At 35.2% G+C, this 15125-nt stretch overlaps 1 protein-coding gene across 1 annotated transcript; it reads left to right on the top strand.

The window, feature by feature from the left end:
* The first annotated feature begins 1400 nt into the window (after nucleotides 1-1400).
* Nucleotides 1401-8746, top strand: LOC122288838 (glycerol-3-phosphate dehydrogenase SDP6, mitochondrial-like). The gene is made up of 7 exons (XM_043095633.1): nucleotides 1401-1904; nucleotides 3693-4166; nucleotides 4543-4874; nucleotides 5748-5908; nucleotides 6201-6459; nucleotides 7169-7467; nucleotides 8175-8746. The coding sequence occupies exons 1-7, from the start codon at nucleotides 1544-1546 to the stop codon at nucleotides 8269-8271; spliced, it is 1983 nt and encodes a 660-aa protein (XP_042951567.1). The 5' UTR covers nucleotides 1401-1543; the 3' UTR covers nucleotides 8272-8746.
* Nucleotides 8747-15125: the final 6379 nt, after the last annotated feature.

Below are 15125 nucleotides of genomic sequence, written 5' to 3'. Positions count from 1 at the left end.
ACCAATTCCCATCCTTGAACCCTCTTTATCGAAAGCTGCATTCACATTGACCTTATAAGAATTTTCGATGGGTGGTCTCCACATCTGCAATTCAGTCCCATTCTGCAACCTATATTGAGTTTCACAACCTATGAGCTGAATTTGCTTGTAAGCCTCGACATCGTTTGTAGCCAGTTGACACGCAATAGTAGGAGCTTTAAATTTTTCATTAAAGAACACCACATTTCTTCCTCTCCACAGCCAATAAAAAACAGTAGCTACATGTTCCGGTTTATCATCATCCAATCTAGAGATAAGATCAGACCACAATGAAACAAAATCACCGTAACTCCTTTTCCACTTCTTAACCACACTGCACAACTCCCCCACACATCAGCTGCAACAGGACACTCCCACAAAGCATGTATAACAGTTTCCTCTTCCTTAAAACAGATTGGACATAAAGAGCTCTCCACGGTTCGGTTTCGCCCTCAAGAATTTTTATTTCAAATTTAAAATTCTCATCTCATCATTATAATTTTCTCAAATCTTCATATAAAATATAATAAATAATTCAATTTTTTCTTAACTTTTTTAAATCTTAAAATATTAATATTATTAAAATATAATATTTTAATATTTTATCTTAAAACTCAAAATCCTCACTTACCAAACCATACAGCTTCTTTTAAATAGTTTATCTTTAGCAGACAATATATCATTAAGGGGTTTCCAAACTAGTTGTTTAACTTTGCTTACAGTAGATAAACTCTGCACTTTCCTCCATACCTTATCATTGTAGCCTCTACCGGATGATTCCCCCTTTATTGGATATTATATATATTATATATAATGTTATATTGGATATACATCTCATTTTATCAATTTTTTAATTTTTTTAACTTGAATTCTTAAATTTTTTTGATTTTGATAGTCAGTACATGTGCATAAAAAGAAAAATTTTATTCACCGTAATACTATTTTACTTTTATTTTATTATATAAAACATGTTATATTTGTTACTATTAAATTATTATTTTATTATTATTAAATAATAAAATAATAATTTAATAATAATAAATGTATCATATCTTATATAATGAAATTAAAATAAAATAAATATGCGGTGTATAGTATTAATTGTGTAAAAAACATTTGATTGTTTAAGTAAAAAGTATTTTCTATAAATAAAAAGGGTAATCTACGCACCATAATTTTATTTTAATTTCATCTCATTATATAAAATATAACATATTTAATACTATTAAATAATTTTTTATTTTGTTTAAATAAACATAAAAATGATTGGACAATACTCCACCATTAAAAATGAGAGAGTAACCCGACGTACATAATTTTTCAAAAAAATAAAATGCTTCCGACAAAACAGGGTTGATCTAGTCATTTTATTTTTTCATACTGTCGCAACGCAACATTGCCACCGCAGCGGCATTTTGGCAGGGAGAAACGAGAAGATTCTATAAACCGACTCCCAAGGCAATCTCTCTGTGACCGAATCTATACCCCATCACCGTCGTCGTCGTCCCTCTACCAAACACACCAAATGACCGCCACCACACGATTGAGCCGCCGCCTTGGTGCAGCGGCAATTGCCGCGGCATCCGGAGGAGCATTTTTCCTCTATCAGCCTACTTTATCCGCCAACGACGCTTGCTCCCAGCTCGCGGCTCTACGGCAGAAGATCACCGACCCGAACGCTCTTGTTCCGGCCAGAGCGCTCCAGGAGTCGGCCCTGATTGGCGCCAGCGCGGCCAACCCACACGACGTTCTCGTGATCGGCGGAGGAGCTACCGGATGTGGCGTCGCTCTTGATGCCGTCACCAGAGGCCTCCGAGTGGGACTCGTCGAACGAGAGGATTTCTCTTCTGGCACGTCTTCGAGGTCCACAAAGCTCATTCATGGAGGTATGTGCGTGTATATTTATTTTTTATATTTACGTTTGTGTCACCATGTGTATGTATACCGGCTTATCTATCTATAGATGTGTTACTAATTCGGGAGTGTTTGGCTTGTTCTCCGTTTAGGATCTGGGTTCCTTTTGGTATTTGCGATGATAGTTACTGGAGAAGTTGAATTGATAAGTTTTACTCAGTTTGTGAATTGTTTTCAGCGTTAAATATGGATTTCCTTGTTTTAAGTTCTTTTCGTGATTGGAAGATTATTTCCTTTGCAACTATTTTTTAGTGTTGGAAGAAACATTAGGTAGTCTGGTTGACCGTATAATTTAATGCAATGGTCGTGGCGTCTTGAATTTGGCATATGCATGATTACCATTCCCGAAAAGGATAGTGATAGCTTACTATTTTATCATTATCCATTTTTTTCTTATTTGAATTTTTTTTTATCATTTCTTTTAAATATTTTTTTAACATCTTGAAAATTAAAAAAAAATTAAAAAATATATAATTTTACTAATAATCACTTTCTTAATTATTAAGTAAAATTAAAAATTAAAAAAAATTAAAAATAAAATAACTAGTAAATAAATAGTAAAATCGTATCATTTTCCTTCCAAAAAAAAGTGGGTTTCTTCTTGCACTTTCTCTTGTTCTTTTAAAATTAATTAAATTGTTATTTTCTGAATGCTTTATCGTTATCGATAAATGTAGAAGTCACTGGTGTGTGGTTGTATTAAAAAATGAAAAATTATATCATCAGTTACTATTCACCACTCCACACCCCACACTCTACAGAAAACACCCATATACTCCTATGAAAAACATCCTTACATTTTATGAAAAAACTGTAAGCTTGTGGTGTGAAAGTGAACAGTAATTAATGCATAATAAATCCCTTAAAAAATTTGACTGTTTGCCTATGGAGAGTGGTGGTTGTCAATGGCAGAGCCAATAATTTATTCTAGTGGGCCTAATAATACTAGAACAATATGAATAAAATATTTTTTGTTTTATTTTTATATAAATTTTTTTACGATATATAATAATTTAATAGGAAGATTTATAATAAAAATAAAATACGTTTAATACAACTTATGTATTAAAAAAATATTTGATATGTCAAGAACAATATATCATTGAAATAATATAAAAATATTCATACAAATATATTAAACAAAAGAAATATAAAATGTTTAAAATTGTAACTTACTTTTTTTAAAAAAATAAAATTATCAAGTATTGAATCTAAAAAAAATTTGTAGCTATTTCTATTTCAAAATTCAATATAGACAATGAAAAGAAGTTAGAAATACTACTGGTTATAATTAAAAAAATTAATTTAATTTATAATAAAAATATATATTTTATTTTATATGAGATGTGTTTTATTTATTTCTTTTTTATATCAGATTGAATTTTATAAAATGGCCAAAATAATTTTTAGAAGAGAGGGCAATATATACATGATAAATTAATATTATTTTATTAAATAAAAAAATTAACATATATATTTTTTTTCAAATTTCTGGAGGGGCATGCCCCCGGCCCAACGTGGCTCCGCCACTGGTGGTTATGTTTGCTTTAACGGGTAGGTATCGTGAGGGAAATAATTTTACTAATTTCTTCGATGACTAATTTATTTTCGCCGGGGCCAACGAAACAAATATTTTATCGTAGACAGTTGTGGGATGTTGATGGTGTCATGGAGCACTTTGCTTGCAATTTTGTCTCATATAGTTGTATTTTAGCTTTTGAGCTAACCGTTGATTTGTATTCCTTTACACTAAATTTCAGGAGTTCGTTACTTGGAGAAAGCTGTCTTTAATCTCGACTATGGGCAACTGAAGCTGGTATTCCATGCGCTTGAGGAGCGTAAACAGATTATTGAGAATGCACCACACCTATGCCATGCTTTGCCATGCATGACGCCATGCTTTGACTGGTTTGAGGTATTATACTACTGGATGGGCTTGAAAATGTACGATTTGGTCGCAGGGCCACGCCTATTACATTTGTCCAGATATTATTCTGCGCAAGAGTCCAGTGAACTCTTCCCCACACTTGCAAGGAAGGGCAAAGATAGAAACCTGAAGGGGACAGTGGTTTATTACGATGGCCAGATGAATGACTCACGACTTAATGTTGGATTGGCATGCACTGCTGCATTAGCTGGTGCGGCGGTGCTTAACCATGCAGAGGTAATATCATTTTTGAAGGATGAAGTTGGTGAGCGGATAATTGGGGCACGAATTCGAAACAATTTATCAGGTACAGAAAGAAATCTCTTTAAGCCAGTGTCAGCTGGATACGTTTGGCAACATCACTACCCCCTACCAACTCCCACCAAAAAAAAAAAAAAAAAAAAAAAAGGGACGTTTCTTTGAGGGGAAGCTGAAAACGATTTCAGCTCATAATACTCTCTCGTTTGCTATGTTTTATTGTTTTCTTCTACCAAAAGCCATTGTTTTTCATATTGTGTTCCCATCTTCCTCTTTCCCATGCACTGACAAATGCAAGTGCGTGTGCTCTGACCCATGCGCGCGCACACACACATTGGTTTTAACTCATACTAAGCTTCTTGTAGCTAGAGGGTCACTAAATTTTGTTAATTACATGATCTTTACTGCTCTTCGAAGTGTACCAGGCAAAGAGTTCGATTCATATGCAAAAGTAATTGTCAATGCGGCTGGGCCATTTTGTGATTCCTTGCGGAAAATGGCCAATAAAGATTTGCGACCTATGATCTGTCCTAGCAGTGGTGTACATGTCGTTCTACCCGATTACTATTCACCTGAAGGAATGGGTTTGATTGTTCCTAAAACTAAGGATGGACGTGTTATTTTCATGTTACCATGGTTGGGACGAACAATTGCTGGAACCACAGATTCCAACACTCCCATCACTTCGCTGCCAGAACCACATGAGGATGAAATTCAATTTATACTGGATGCAATCAGTGATTACCTTAATGTTAAGGTATGCTTGTATTTTCAGCGTCAGCTTCTTTTTGTGTCTATATCCTGAACTTCTTTCATTTAGCATAGAAGTTTGTTAATCTTTTTTATTTTTTATTTTTTCTCTCTTGTAAATTTCATTTTTTTTTTCTCAACAGCCTCCATCCATATTACTAAAATTTCATGTGTAACTTAGTCGGCATTGTTCTGTTAGGTTGTGCTCCTAATAAGATTTTTTTAAGCTAATGGGCTGATGGTGGTTTGTGTATATTGCCAACATGATCATACTAACAAGCTAGCTGTATTATTATTTTTGACATGTTAATAGATATCTGAAATTTCAGAGATTGAGGTCTCATTTGGACATTTAGAATATCTCAAAATATCTATAGATGGTAGTGAAATGATTTGTGAATAGTTGTGAAATAGTTTGAGTTAAGATTTTTATTTGGTTTTGGGAAAGGAATGAGAAAAAATTGAACAAAAATATTATAAAGTTAAAAAATTATTTGAATATAATTCTTTAATATTATTTTTGTTTTAAAATTTGAAAAAATTGTATTGTTTTGTGTATTTTGTTTTGAAATTTTTAAAAGTTGTAATGATTAGATGAAAAAGTTGAAAATTTAAAATTGAAAAGTGTTTTATATTTGAGTGAAATTTGGAAAGGAAATATCCAAGAATACCAGAGAATACCTTGTTACACAAACAAGGTCTGAGAGTTATTGCCAGTTTGTTGTTCTACTCCTTTTCTGTAAGGACTCTGTCTAGCAAGGTCCATCCCTGTCAATGTTTCGGGAAATCTACAAGAGTTTTAAGGCATTAGTGAATCCATCTGGATGTCTTTCCCTTTCTTATTGTTCGTGGTGATGAAACTAATGCTTTGGAAGTGCAGGTGAGGCGAATAGATGTTCTTTCTGCATGGAGTGGTATACGCCCATTGGCAATGGATCCATCTGCAAAGAACACAGAGAGTATCTCCAGAGATCATGTTGTTTGTGAAGATTTTCCTGGTTTGGTCACAATTACGGGTGGAAAGTGGACTACTTACCGTAGGTAAGATTGTTATGATTATGCTGAAATTCCTTCTTTAAATTTATTGGAGGGTGTCATTCTGGCGAGCCAGAATGAGCTCATGTAAAGTGGTTCCTCTTGGATGTTTTTTCACCTCTGTTTATAAAATCATTAAGGTTCCAGCATGTAATTGTCAGTGTGCTATGGTTAGTCTCTTCAAAATTATTATAGTGAACTTAATTTTGAAGTGAATCAAAGTGATCTAGGCCTTTGAATCAATGCCCGTGAGTCATCTACCACCTTTGCATATCGTGCTTACTATAAATACTCTCAGCATGGCAGAAGATGCAGTTAATGCAGCCATAAAATCTGGAAAGCTGAGCCCGACCAGTAATTGTTTAACTCACAATCTGCGGCTTATTGGTGGAGATGGATGGGATCCTGCATCATTTACAGTTATTGCCCAACAGTATATACGCATGAAGAAGACTCACAGTGGCAAAGTTGTTCCTGGTGCAATGGACACTGCTGCAGCAAAGCATCTAACTCATGCATATGGAGCTTTGGCTGAACGAGTGGCTACCATAGCTCAGGTTAGTTTGTTCTGCTATAATCTTCATCCTGTTGCTTTTACACTTGGGAGGTTTCTTTCTATCCTCAATTTATAACCGTTTCAAAGGGGATTAAGATTTGTATTAGCTATCAGCAGCGTTTCAAAGAGGTTTCTTCCTTCCTGCAGTATACTATTTTATGCTCAAGTGCATTTAAAAGTAAAGAAAAGAGTGTTTAATGGGATGTAGTACTGCTCTTAATGACCTTCAAGAGCTGATTTTTCCCTCAGGCTCAGTTTGATTTTGCAGCATGGTGTTGCCCAAATTTAGATAAAGTAATGTGATTCTGAAAACTTTGTTGTTCACACTGTTTAGTCAAGAATTTTTATGGGTTAATTACACTTTACCCTCTCAAACTTTCACTCAATTCACAATGTACACCCAAATTAATGATTGTGTCAAAGTGGACTCGCTTACTTTCAAAACTTTCCAATCCCCCCTTCTCTCTACCATCAACGTTAAATCAGATGGAAATTGAGCACGTGCTGCTTACATGTAGCTTCTTCACCTGCAAAGACAAAAATACCCCCAAAGAAAAATTTCACCTATATTCTTATTTATTTATTATTCCTCTTCATAACTAAACATAGTACAAATAGTTTTAGTTCTGTGGTGGACGTTTCTTTGACTCTAATTCATGTATATTGTGGTGGTTAACTTTTGTAGTGATTTTTCTCCTTTTGGTCTTTAGAATGAAAACTTGGGAAAGCGGCTTGCCCATGGATATCCTTTTCTCGAGGCTGAGGTTGCGTACTGTGCTCGAAATGAATATTGTGAATCTGCCGTTGATTTTATTGCCAGGAGATCCCGGCTTGCTTTCCTTGACACTGATGCAGCAGGCCAAGCATTGCCTCGCATAATTGAGATATTGGCTACCGAGCACAAGTGGGACAAGTCGAGGCAGAAGCATGAGTTTCAGAAGGGTACTGAATTTTTGGAAACTTTCAAGGCGGCGAAGAATGCTCAATTCCATGATGGAAAACATACATAGTAAGTCCTAATGCTATTATATCGAATTCTTTATTTATTTCGTTCATACTTTTGAAGTGTTCTGTAATTACTGGATATTCTTTAGGGTGATTTAGGATCAATTTACTCAAATGAGCTGGAATTTTAAGGAGCTCACTTGTTGCACTTCAAATTGTTGACCATAGATTTTCCCATTTCATTCTTATTCGAGAAGGTCTGGATGGCTGTCCAACCTTCTCAGCTGCCCTTCCCCTCCTACACACATCATATGGGTATGCCAATGCCACCCTTTTGTGTCTGAGCTTACACATAATTGCAAAGGAAGTTGAATATCTGGAGCTTGTCTTTGACACAATTTACTAAAATAATGTTATTTCATCTCAAAATTAATCGATTCCATAAGCTTCGTATGTGCAAGACTTTTTAAGTTTAAGTTGCTAACGGGTCGCTTTTTTTAGTATTCTATTTATCGGAATTCGCTAAGGCGCAGTTTGGATAATGAGATGAGATGAAATGGTTTTAGATAAAAGTTGAAAGTCGAATAAAACTTTGTTAAAATATTTTTTTTAATATTATTATTGTTTTGTGATTTAAAAATGTTGAATTATTTATTATATTTTGTGTGAAAATTTTGAAAAGTTAAAATGATGAGATGAGAAAAAACACTTTCATACTATCTAAAGGGAACTTAAATGACTCTTTCTTGTTTATTTTGTCTCTCCAACCAGTGCAAAACTTCACTCCAACCTCTATGAAATCCCACCTAATCCCTCCACTGTAAGGGAGGGAGGAGCAGGTTTCTCATCCTACTCTATGACACATTAGCCATGTTCGGTTAGTTTTCCATTTTCGGTTTGTTTTTGTTTTCCTCTTATCTCAACTAGATTGGGAACGTTTGGTCCATTGGGCTTTCGGCCGTAGTACTGCCACGCATGCCCCATCACTATTCTCGCCAGTCGCTGGTATTCCAAATCCAGGTGGAAAAGCCGCTAAACGACCGGTGCGTAGTTTGCCACCCAAGCCGTGCACTATTTTAACATGCTGCCATGTTTTCCAACCTCCAATTACTACACGCATCGCACTGTTGGACTTCTTACCTCTTGATTTATCAAATCTTTGTTAGATTGCTACCCCGTCATTCGTCTATGCATAAAGACCATGTGTCGGTATCCAAACGTTCTTCCAGTGAATCATTATTGTCTGGACTGTTCATTCCTATCTATCAAACTATGTTTGAGTTTTTCCTAATCAAGTATTGAGAGGAAAAAAAAAATTATGTCAACAACTCCAAAATAGATTATTCCAATTTTCTTTTCACATATTTTTAGACAAGTAGCCATGACAATTATGGCTCAATGAGTGGGAAATGGTGTACATCATTGTTTCATGTCAGACAAGTAGCCATAACAGTTGGCGGTTGGGTGCCATTCATTTTAATAACCTTTCTTTTTTATGATGGGGAATCTTGGAGATCATGGAAACCACATACAACTTTTATCTGGAGAAATCCTGGATTCGTGTAACCCGTCCCATCACACAAATCTAGTAAATCATTGGCTTTCACTCATTAGATGTGGTCTCTAAAAATTATTTGAACCCAAGTGTTAAAAACTTAAAATCTTAAACCTAGAACAACAATATCAAGAACACCATAAAATAATATCACACGCATCCTCCTGCAAATCTACCAACATACGGGAAAATAAAAATTTTTAAGAGTCCAAACACCACAGGGCCAGACAATCAAGAAGAACCCCAAGAACCTGGCTGGGCGCATCAATCTTTATGCCTTCGTGATTCTCGTAATGTCTTACGATGGCTGGTTATATTCAAGAACACCATCAAAAAATATCACACGCTTCTTCCCGCAAATCTACCAACGTACGGGAAAATAAAAGTTTTCAAGAATCCAAACACCACAGGGTCAGACGATAGAGAATAACTCCAAGAACCTGGCTCGGCACATCAATCTTTATGCCTCCGTGATTGTCGTAATGTCTTACGATGGCCGGTTGTAATCAAGAACACAATAAAAAAATATCACACTCTTCTTACATCAAATCTACCTACGTGCGGAAAAATAATTAGTTTCAAGAGTCCAAAGACTCCAAACACCACAGAGTCAGACGATCAAAAAGAACTCCAAAAATCTGGCCCCGCGCATCAATCTTTATGCCTCCGCGATTCTCTCTCACTCGGAAGGAACGGTAAGGGTCGAAGTCTCTGAGGGTTATAAAATATAAACCAAAAGCAAGTGGCGGGAGTTCAATGTATTTGGACATTGTTTCTTGTTTTATCGTCGGCACAAACTTGTTTGGCAAGAAAGGCCTGAGCAATTTCCAACCATATTCTCAATTTTTCTATTTAAAAAAAAAAAACAAATTAAACATCTTCAAATATTAAAAGAATTCAAGTCTACTATTTTCTTTTTCAAATTTTCATCCGATATTTACTTAAACACAAAAACTAAAACTAATTTTTTAAAGGCAAAAAAATAACTATTGTTAAAAAAGTAAAATTTAAAAATTTAAATCTTATAAATAATATCTTATAATTTTGCATTTGTGTTTGTTCCTAAAGGGAAAAATATTTTAAAAAAACACATACCAATGCTTTAAAAATAATAAATAAATGCACTTATCTGTACGCTTGGGGTGCAGGATTCAGGCAATTGAGAAACACCCATAACTTATATCTGATACTACTATAATTTTAAGGAAAATGATTTTTTTATTTTTTGGTGGCTCCCTCTGGAAGCTACTGTTAACATTTTTTATTATTATTTTTACTTAATAATTAAATATGTGCTTTTTAATAATATTGTTAATTTTTTTTTAAAAAAAATATTTAAAAGTATTAAAAAAATATATGTAAATAAAAAATTCAATAAAAAATTCAAAAGTAAATAGCGGGAGCCCCAGTGGCTGTAAAGCCACCCATAATTTTAATGATTATATTTTTGGTATAACACATGTATATATATGGTGTATTAATACATGTCTTAAGGTAATTGACAACTAGTCGTTATTTTTTAATAGTAATGTTACCTATCAAAAATAAATTGTTAATAGTTATGTCAATTCTCAATTATCATGTCCTAACATAAAAGATAATACATATATATTTATAATATACATATAAATAGTCAATACTAGTACACGAGTAGTGTATTAACTGGAGTACTAGACTAGAAGTGTATGCATTAGAGTAATTGTTAATAGTTTCTATTTTTTTCGTTGAGAAGTAATGGTTAATAGTTATATATAAATATATATATATATATTTTTTTTTTTTGTTTTTTTACGGAAACGTGATTCATTGCATTCATTCAACAAACGAAATTACAGCTGTGACTTATCAATACAAAAAAATCAGACTATAAGCCAACTAATGCATCTGCTCTGGAGCTTCTTTGCACACAAAATAACGGATATTGTCTTAACTTCTAAATCTCTCTAAAGAGAGAGAAAGCGCTCTGTATATACAGAACGGGATGGCCCTCTCTCAGAGTATGGGGTACTGCTACTATAGACACTAAGTACAAAAGCATATTTCTACACTATAACTAATTAAACAGGAAAAACTATAATACAAAACACACAACAAAACAACCGAACCACGAGCACAGGCATGAGTCCTAACGGCACACCCACCGTAGGCATCGACATCACGAGCCCAGAAGGCAAGAGCATCCAACACACGTATGAACCACAGCAACCTCCAAGGCCGACCAACGACCACCAACCATAACATCGCTCGCCACTCTCAAACTTACCCCAGATTGAGACTGATTGAGCAACTCATCACCACACTAGTGTCAACACAAGAAACGAAAAGAACAAAAAGCCAAAAAAACATCTATGAAACTGGAGGGATAGATCACAACAACGGCTACTCCGGGAGGAGAGCCAACGGTCTATATTTGAAGATCCGGAGTCCAAGGTCCCAAAAAAGTACAATGATATGTTGGTGGATGTCTCCTTGGTGGCGCATGACAGCCATTCGTCGATGGAGTTCGAGTATTCGTACCACGCGTGTGAGCTACGCTCCACTTCGTATGGTATCGTGTTCTGTGGTCTTGAAGATCGGTGGTCAGCCAACATCCTGGTGGGGCGCGTGTTGACGTTTAGCGGCTGGAAAACTCGATCAACGCTCCTCCCTTATCTGCCAAAACAACCAAAACAAAAACAAAAGAAAAAAAAAAAAAAACAAAAACTGTATAGAACAGAGAAATGAAGAGGAAGGGAAGAGAGGGGGGAGCTCGGTGCCCCCTGTCACATGCCTCTAGTTTTTGGGAAAGTTTAGAGAGAGGGAGAGAGTTTAGAGAGAGCGCGGGAAATATCGTTAATTGGTTAATAGTTATATTATAACATAATCTACTTGTAATATAACTATACAATGATGCATATACTCAAATACAATCAGTTTGAAGTTAAAAAATTATATTTTAATAATATTTTATTCAATTATTTTACTTTCATTTTTTTAAAAATCACATAAAATATCTTGACTCAAATAATTTTACTATTATTCACATATTTATATTCTCGTCTCAACATTCAAAATCCTAAAAGAATAAACTCTCAATCTTAAGCCGTCATTCATTTCCCCTTGCTAATACCCTATCTACCACCTAAAGCCTTCTAAATTATTTAAAGGGTGCTATTCTACTGCCTGAGTAGTGCCGCTCATTGTTATCGCTAGTTGCCTTTTGAATTTTTTTTCACTTTTTTTAATATATTTAAATATTTTTAAAAAATAAAAAAATACATCAATACACTTAAAATGACTTCATTAATTATTAAGTAAAAAAAAAAAACTAGCAGTCAACTAGAGCGATATGTTTTAGGTGACAAACTAGATTTTTTCATTATCTAAAGCATTAAATTGCTATCATTTCTTCATTTGTTGAAAACAATAGTCTCTCGATTTGCCCCCTGCCTCTCAATTTTTGTAGGTTGTTATTCTTGTCACTTCCTTGAGTTTTTCTTGGCACTTCATTCTTAGATGTATCGGAGGAGCAATGGCCGATTTCAAAGGAGTTTCAAGTTTGAGTTCATTGTAAACATTATATTATTATTTCGCATTTTTGGATATTGATTTTAAAACCTTACAATCTTTGAAATCTCAAATCTCAAATTTGTTTGGTTTTTTTGTTACAACTCAAATCCAACATCTACTTCATTTTTACGAAGTTGGAACGAAGCAAATTCATTTTGCATATTAGGGGCAGAGTTGGAGGACATATTCAACCTCAAATTAAGTACGAGTCAGAGTCAGATTTTGAGTTTTCAATTTTGACAAAGTCGGTGCACATCCCTTGGAGTGGGGAATATTGTTTAGTTACAATTAAACGCGTTATAAGCATTTATTGTGCCCCTAAATTGTCCAGAATTTTAACACAAGTCAGAGCTTAAAGTAAATATTAACTGAGACAACAATGATACCTATTGTAGTAATAACAAAGTTTAGTATTGAGAGGCTTGGCAAATGAGAGGCTCGTGGCAAATTTAGTGACAATATTGAGGCATTAAGATGAAAGAATGGGCAAATTTTAATTGTTTTGCTGTTGCACTTATTGTACCATTCTATTTTCATTGTCATCCATGTTGGTTACATTATTTTTGTCGCACTTAGTGTTTTGTTGACTTTTGACTCAAGAAGCCTCATGAACAATTATCGTACTCTTCTATGTATATTAGTCAAAATCTTGTGAGAGCAACCCAAAATTCGTTGAGGTTATTTTGTCAAACATGTTATAGAATCTCTCCTCTTGAAGTGGATAGATCGGTGGATGATATTATGTTTCTTTCAAGTGTTGTAGTGCTCCTCGAAAACGTGACAAACATTGAACTCGGATTCAAGAGCATGTACGAGAAATATGCTCTGCTCTAATCTATCTATTAGTAATTATATAAACGTACACAGCGGAAGAATTACCTCAAGAATAGTCTGTGTAGTTGTTCCATGAGTGAATCCAGTGTTCAAATAGATTTCTCCACTAAGTGCATGAATGTGCTACATAGATGAATCTAGAGTCACATTCAAAATGCCCACAGCCTAAGTATTTTTACTCACAGACAGAGAGAGATTTTTCCAAGAGAGAGTTACATCTGCCAAAGAATGGAGGACCCATTTATCAGTCGTCCGCGCCCCTCCATATGGTAACCGTTTATGGCTAGCCAAAATTATGGCCCTTGACTCCAGGCATAATGCCTGGAGTAATGCCAGCATCCCTAAATGGTAAGAGGCAGGGGCATGCCCACTAAGGGCGCCCCTCCTTTATTACATCTCCCACTCGCACGTAGTGGGCATCCCCAGGCATATATGTCTCAATATATTCTCTATCTCGTTCATACAAAATAAATAGGCCGTGCGACCAACGAGTACACCTGAAAAAATAAAATAAAATTGGGAGCAGTATACCAAATCTCTCCTCGAGAAGACCAGCATAGCATCATCCTTAAAGTGTCTCGTATGCTCTAGACTCATTCGATCACATCTAATCAAGCATATTCGATCCCTTTTTGAGTTTAAAAATAAACCCAGAACTATGCTTTAATTGCTTCTTAGTTTTCATGATGTGTTCACAAAAATTGTCACTACCAAATTGTAGCGCCAAAGTTTGACGTCAGCAAATACAATCTAAATGCGTTGTCGAATAGTCTTCCATTCGCCCTCATGTCACTCAATGTTAGTCTAACTGCTTTCCCAACAATACCTCTTTAGACCGTATCAATCATGATCATAGAGAGTATGCTAGAGTAGCAAACATCAGAACCTCCATCTTATGACATTTTCAAAAGTCATAAAAGGGCATCATTTTAAAATATGAAGTATAGGACTCACACAGTGAAGAAACAGGGAATTATTCATTCACTTCCATATTTGGTCGTAAGAGCACATGTAGTATGAAATACATGCTACGGTGAATCTCTCTTTATCAAAGAGTGTATGTCCATATCAAACACCGTACAAATCTTAGTCTAGACACATGTCTAACCCGATTTTCTCAATTTGCTCACCCCCAAGGTGCCAAAGAGAATCTCACGTCTGGCTTACTACATGCTACATGGATTGTGGAGTGTCCATGCGCGGTTCTTTTAAATTTAATGAACCTCATCTTAGTTCTTACTAAGGCAACATATCTCTTGTGTCATACTCATCTCTCTCAGGACAAGTAACAAGTGACACAATGTCTCATCTTTGCTCGTTATCTCTTTACAGCGCCAAAGGTGATCACTCGTGTGAGTGAGTCAATCTAAGCCTGTTAACATACCTTGTGTGTGTGTACAATTCATGCAATATGATCAAAAGAAAAGAAACACACTGCATTAATTTCTCCAAAGAAAGTTTACATAACTGTGTCAACTGAATCACAATCTACGCAGTCCTAAACTCCTAACATGAGTCATAAAAGTGACTTTCGCTATGGGCTTTGTCAAGGGATCAGCAACCATGCGATTCGTAGATAAATGTTTCAGGACCACTTCCTTTTGTGCCACCATATCTCTTATGTAGTGATATCAGATATCAATATGTTTAGTTCTTCCATGATATTTTGGTTCCTTAGCATACGCGAGAGCAGCCATGCTGTCGCAAAAAATCGTCATTGGATCAGAATAATCCGCGCCGATATCTAAGTGCTGAAGGAACCTCCTCAACCAAACAGCCTCCTG

The sequence above is a fragment of the Carya illinoinensis genome, chromosome 1, assembly GCF_018687715.1.
Source record: "Carya illinoinensis cultivar Pawnee chromosome 1, C.illinoinensisPawnee_v1, whole genome shotgun sequence".
In the NCBI taxonomy this organism is placed as follows: Eukaryota; Viridiplantae; Streptophyta; class Magnoliopsida; order Fagales; family Juglandaceae; genus Carya; species Carya illinoinensis.
The sequence above is the reverse complement of the archived record's forward strand: the minus strand, read 5'-3'. Positions and strand labels throughout refer to the sequence as shown.

Excerpts from the sequence above, each read along its gene's own strand:
- LOC122288838 (XM_043095633.1), top strand. The coding sequence starts at position 1,544 with ATGACCGCCACCACACGATTGAGCCGCCGCCTTGGTGCAGCGGCAATT. Across the intron at positions 1,905-3,692 it reads CACAAAGCTCATTCATGGAG|GAGTTCGTTACTTGGAGAAA; the intron begins GTATGTGCGTGT and ends ACTAAATTTCAG. Across the intron at positions 4,167-4,542 it reads AATTCGAAACAATTTATCAG|GCAAAGAGTTCGATTCATAT; the intron begins GTACAGAAAGAA and ends GAAGTGTACCAG.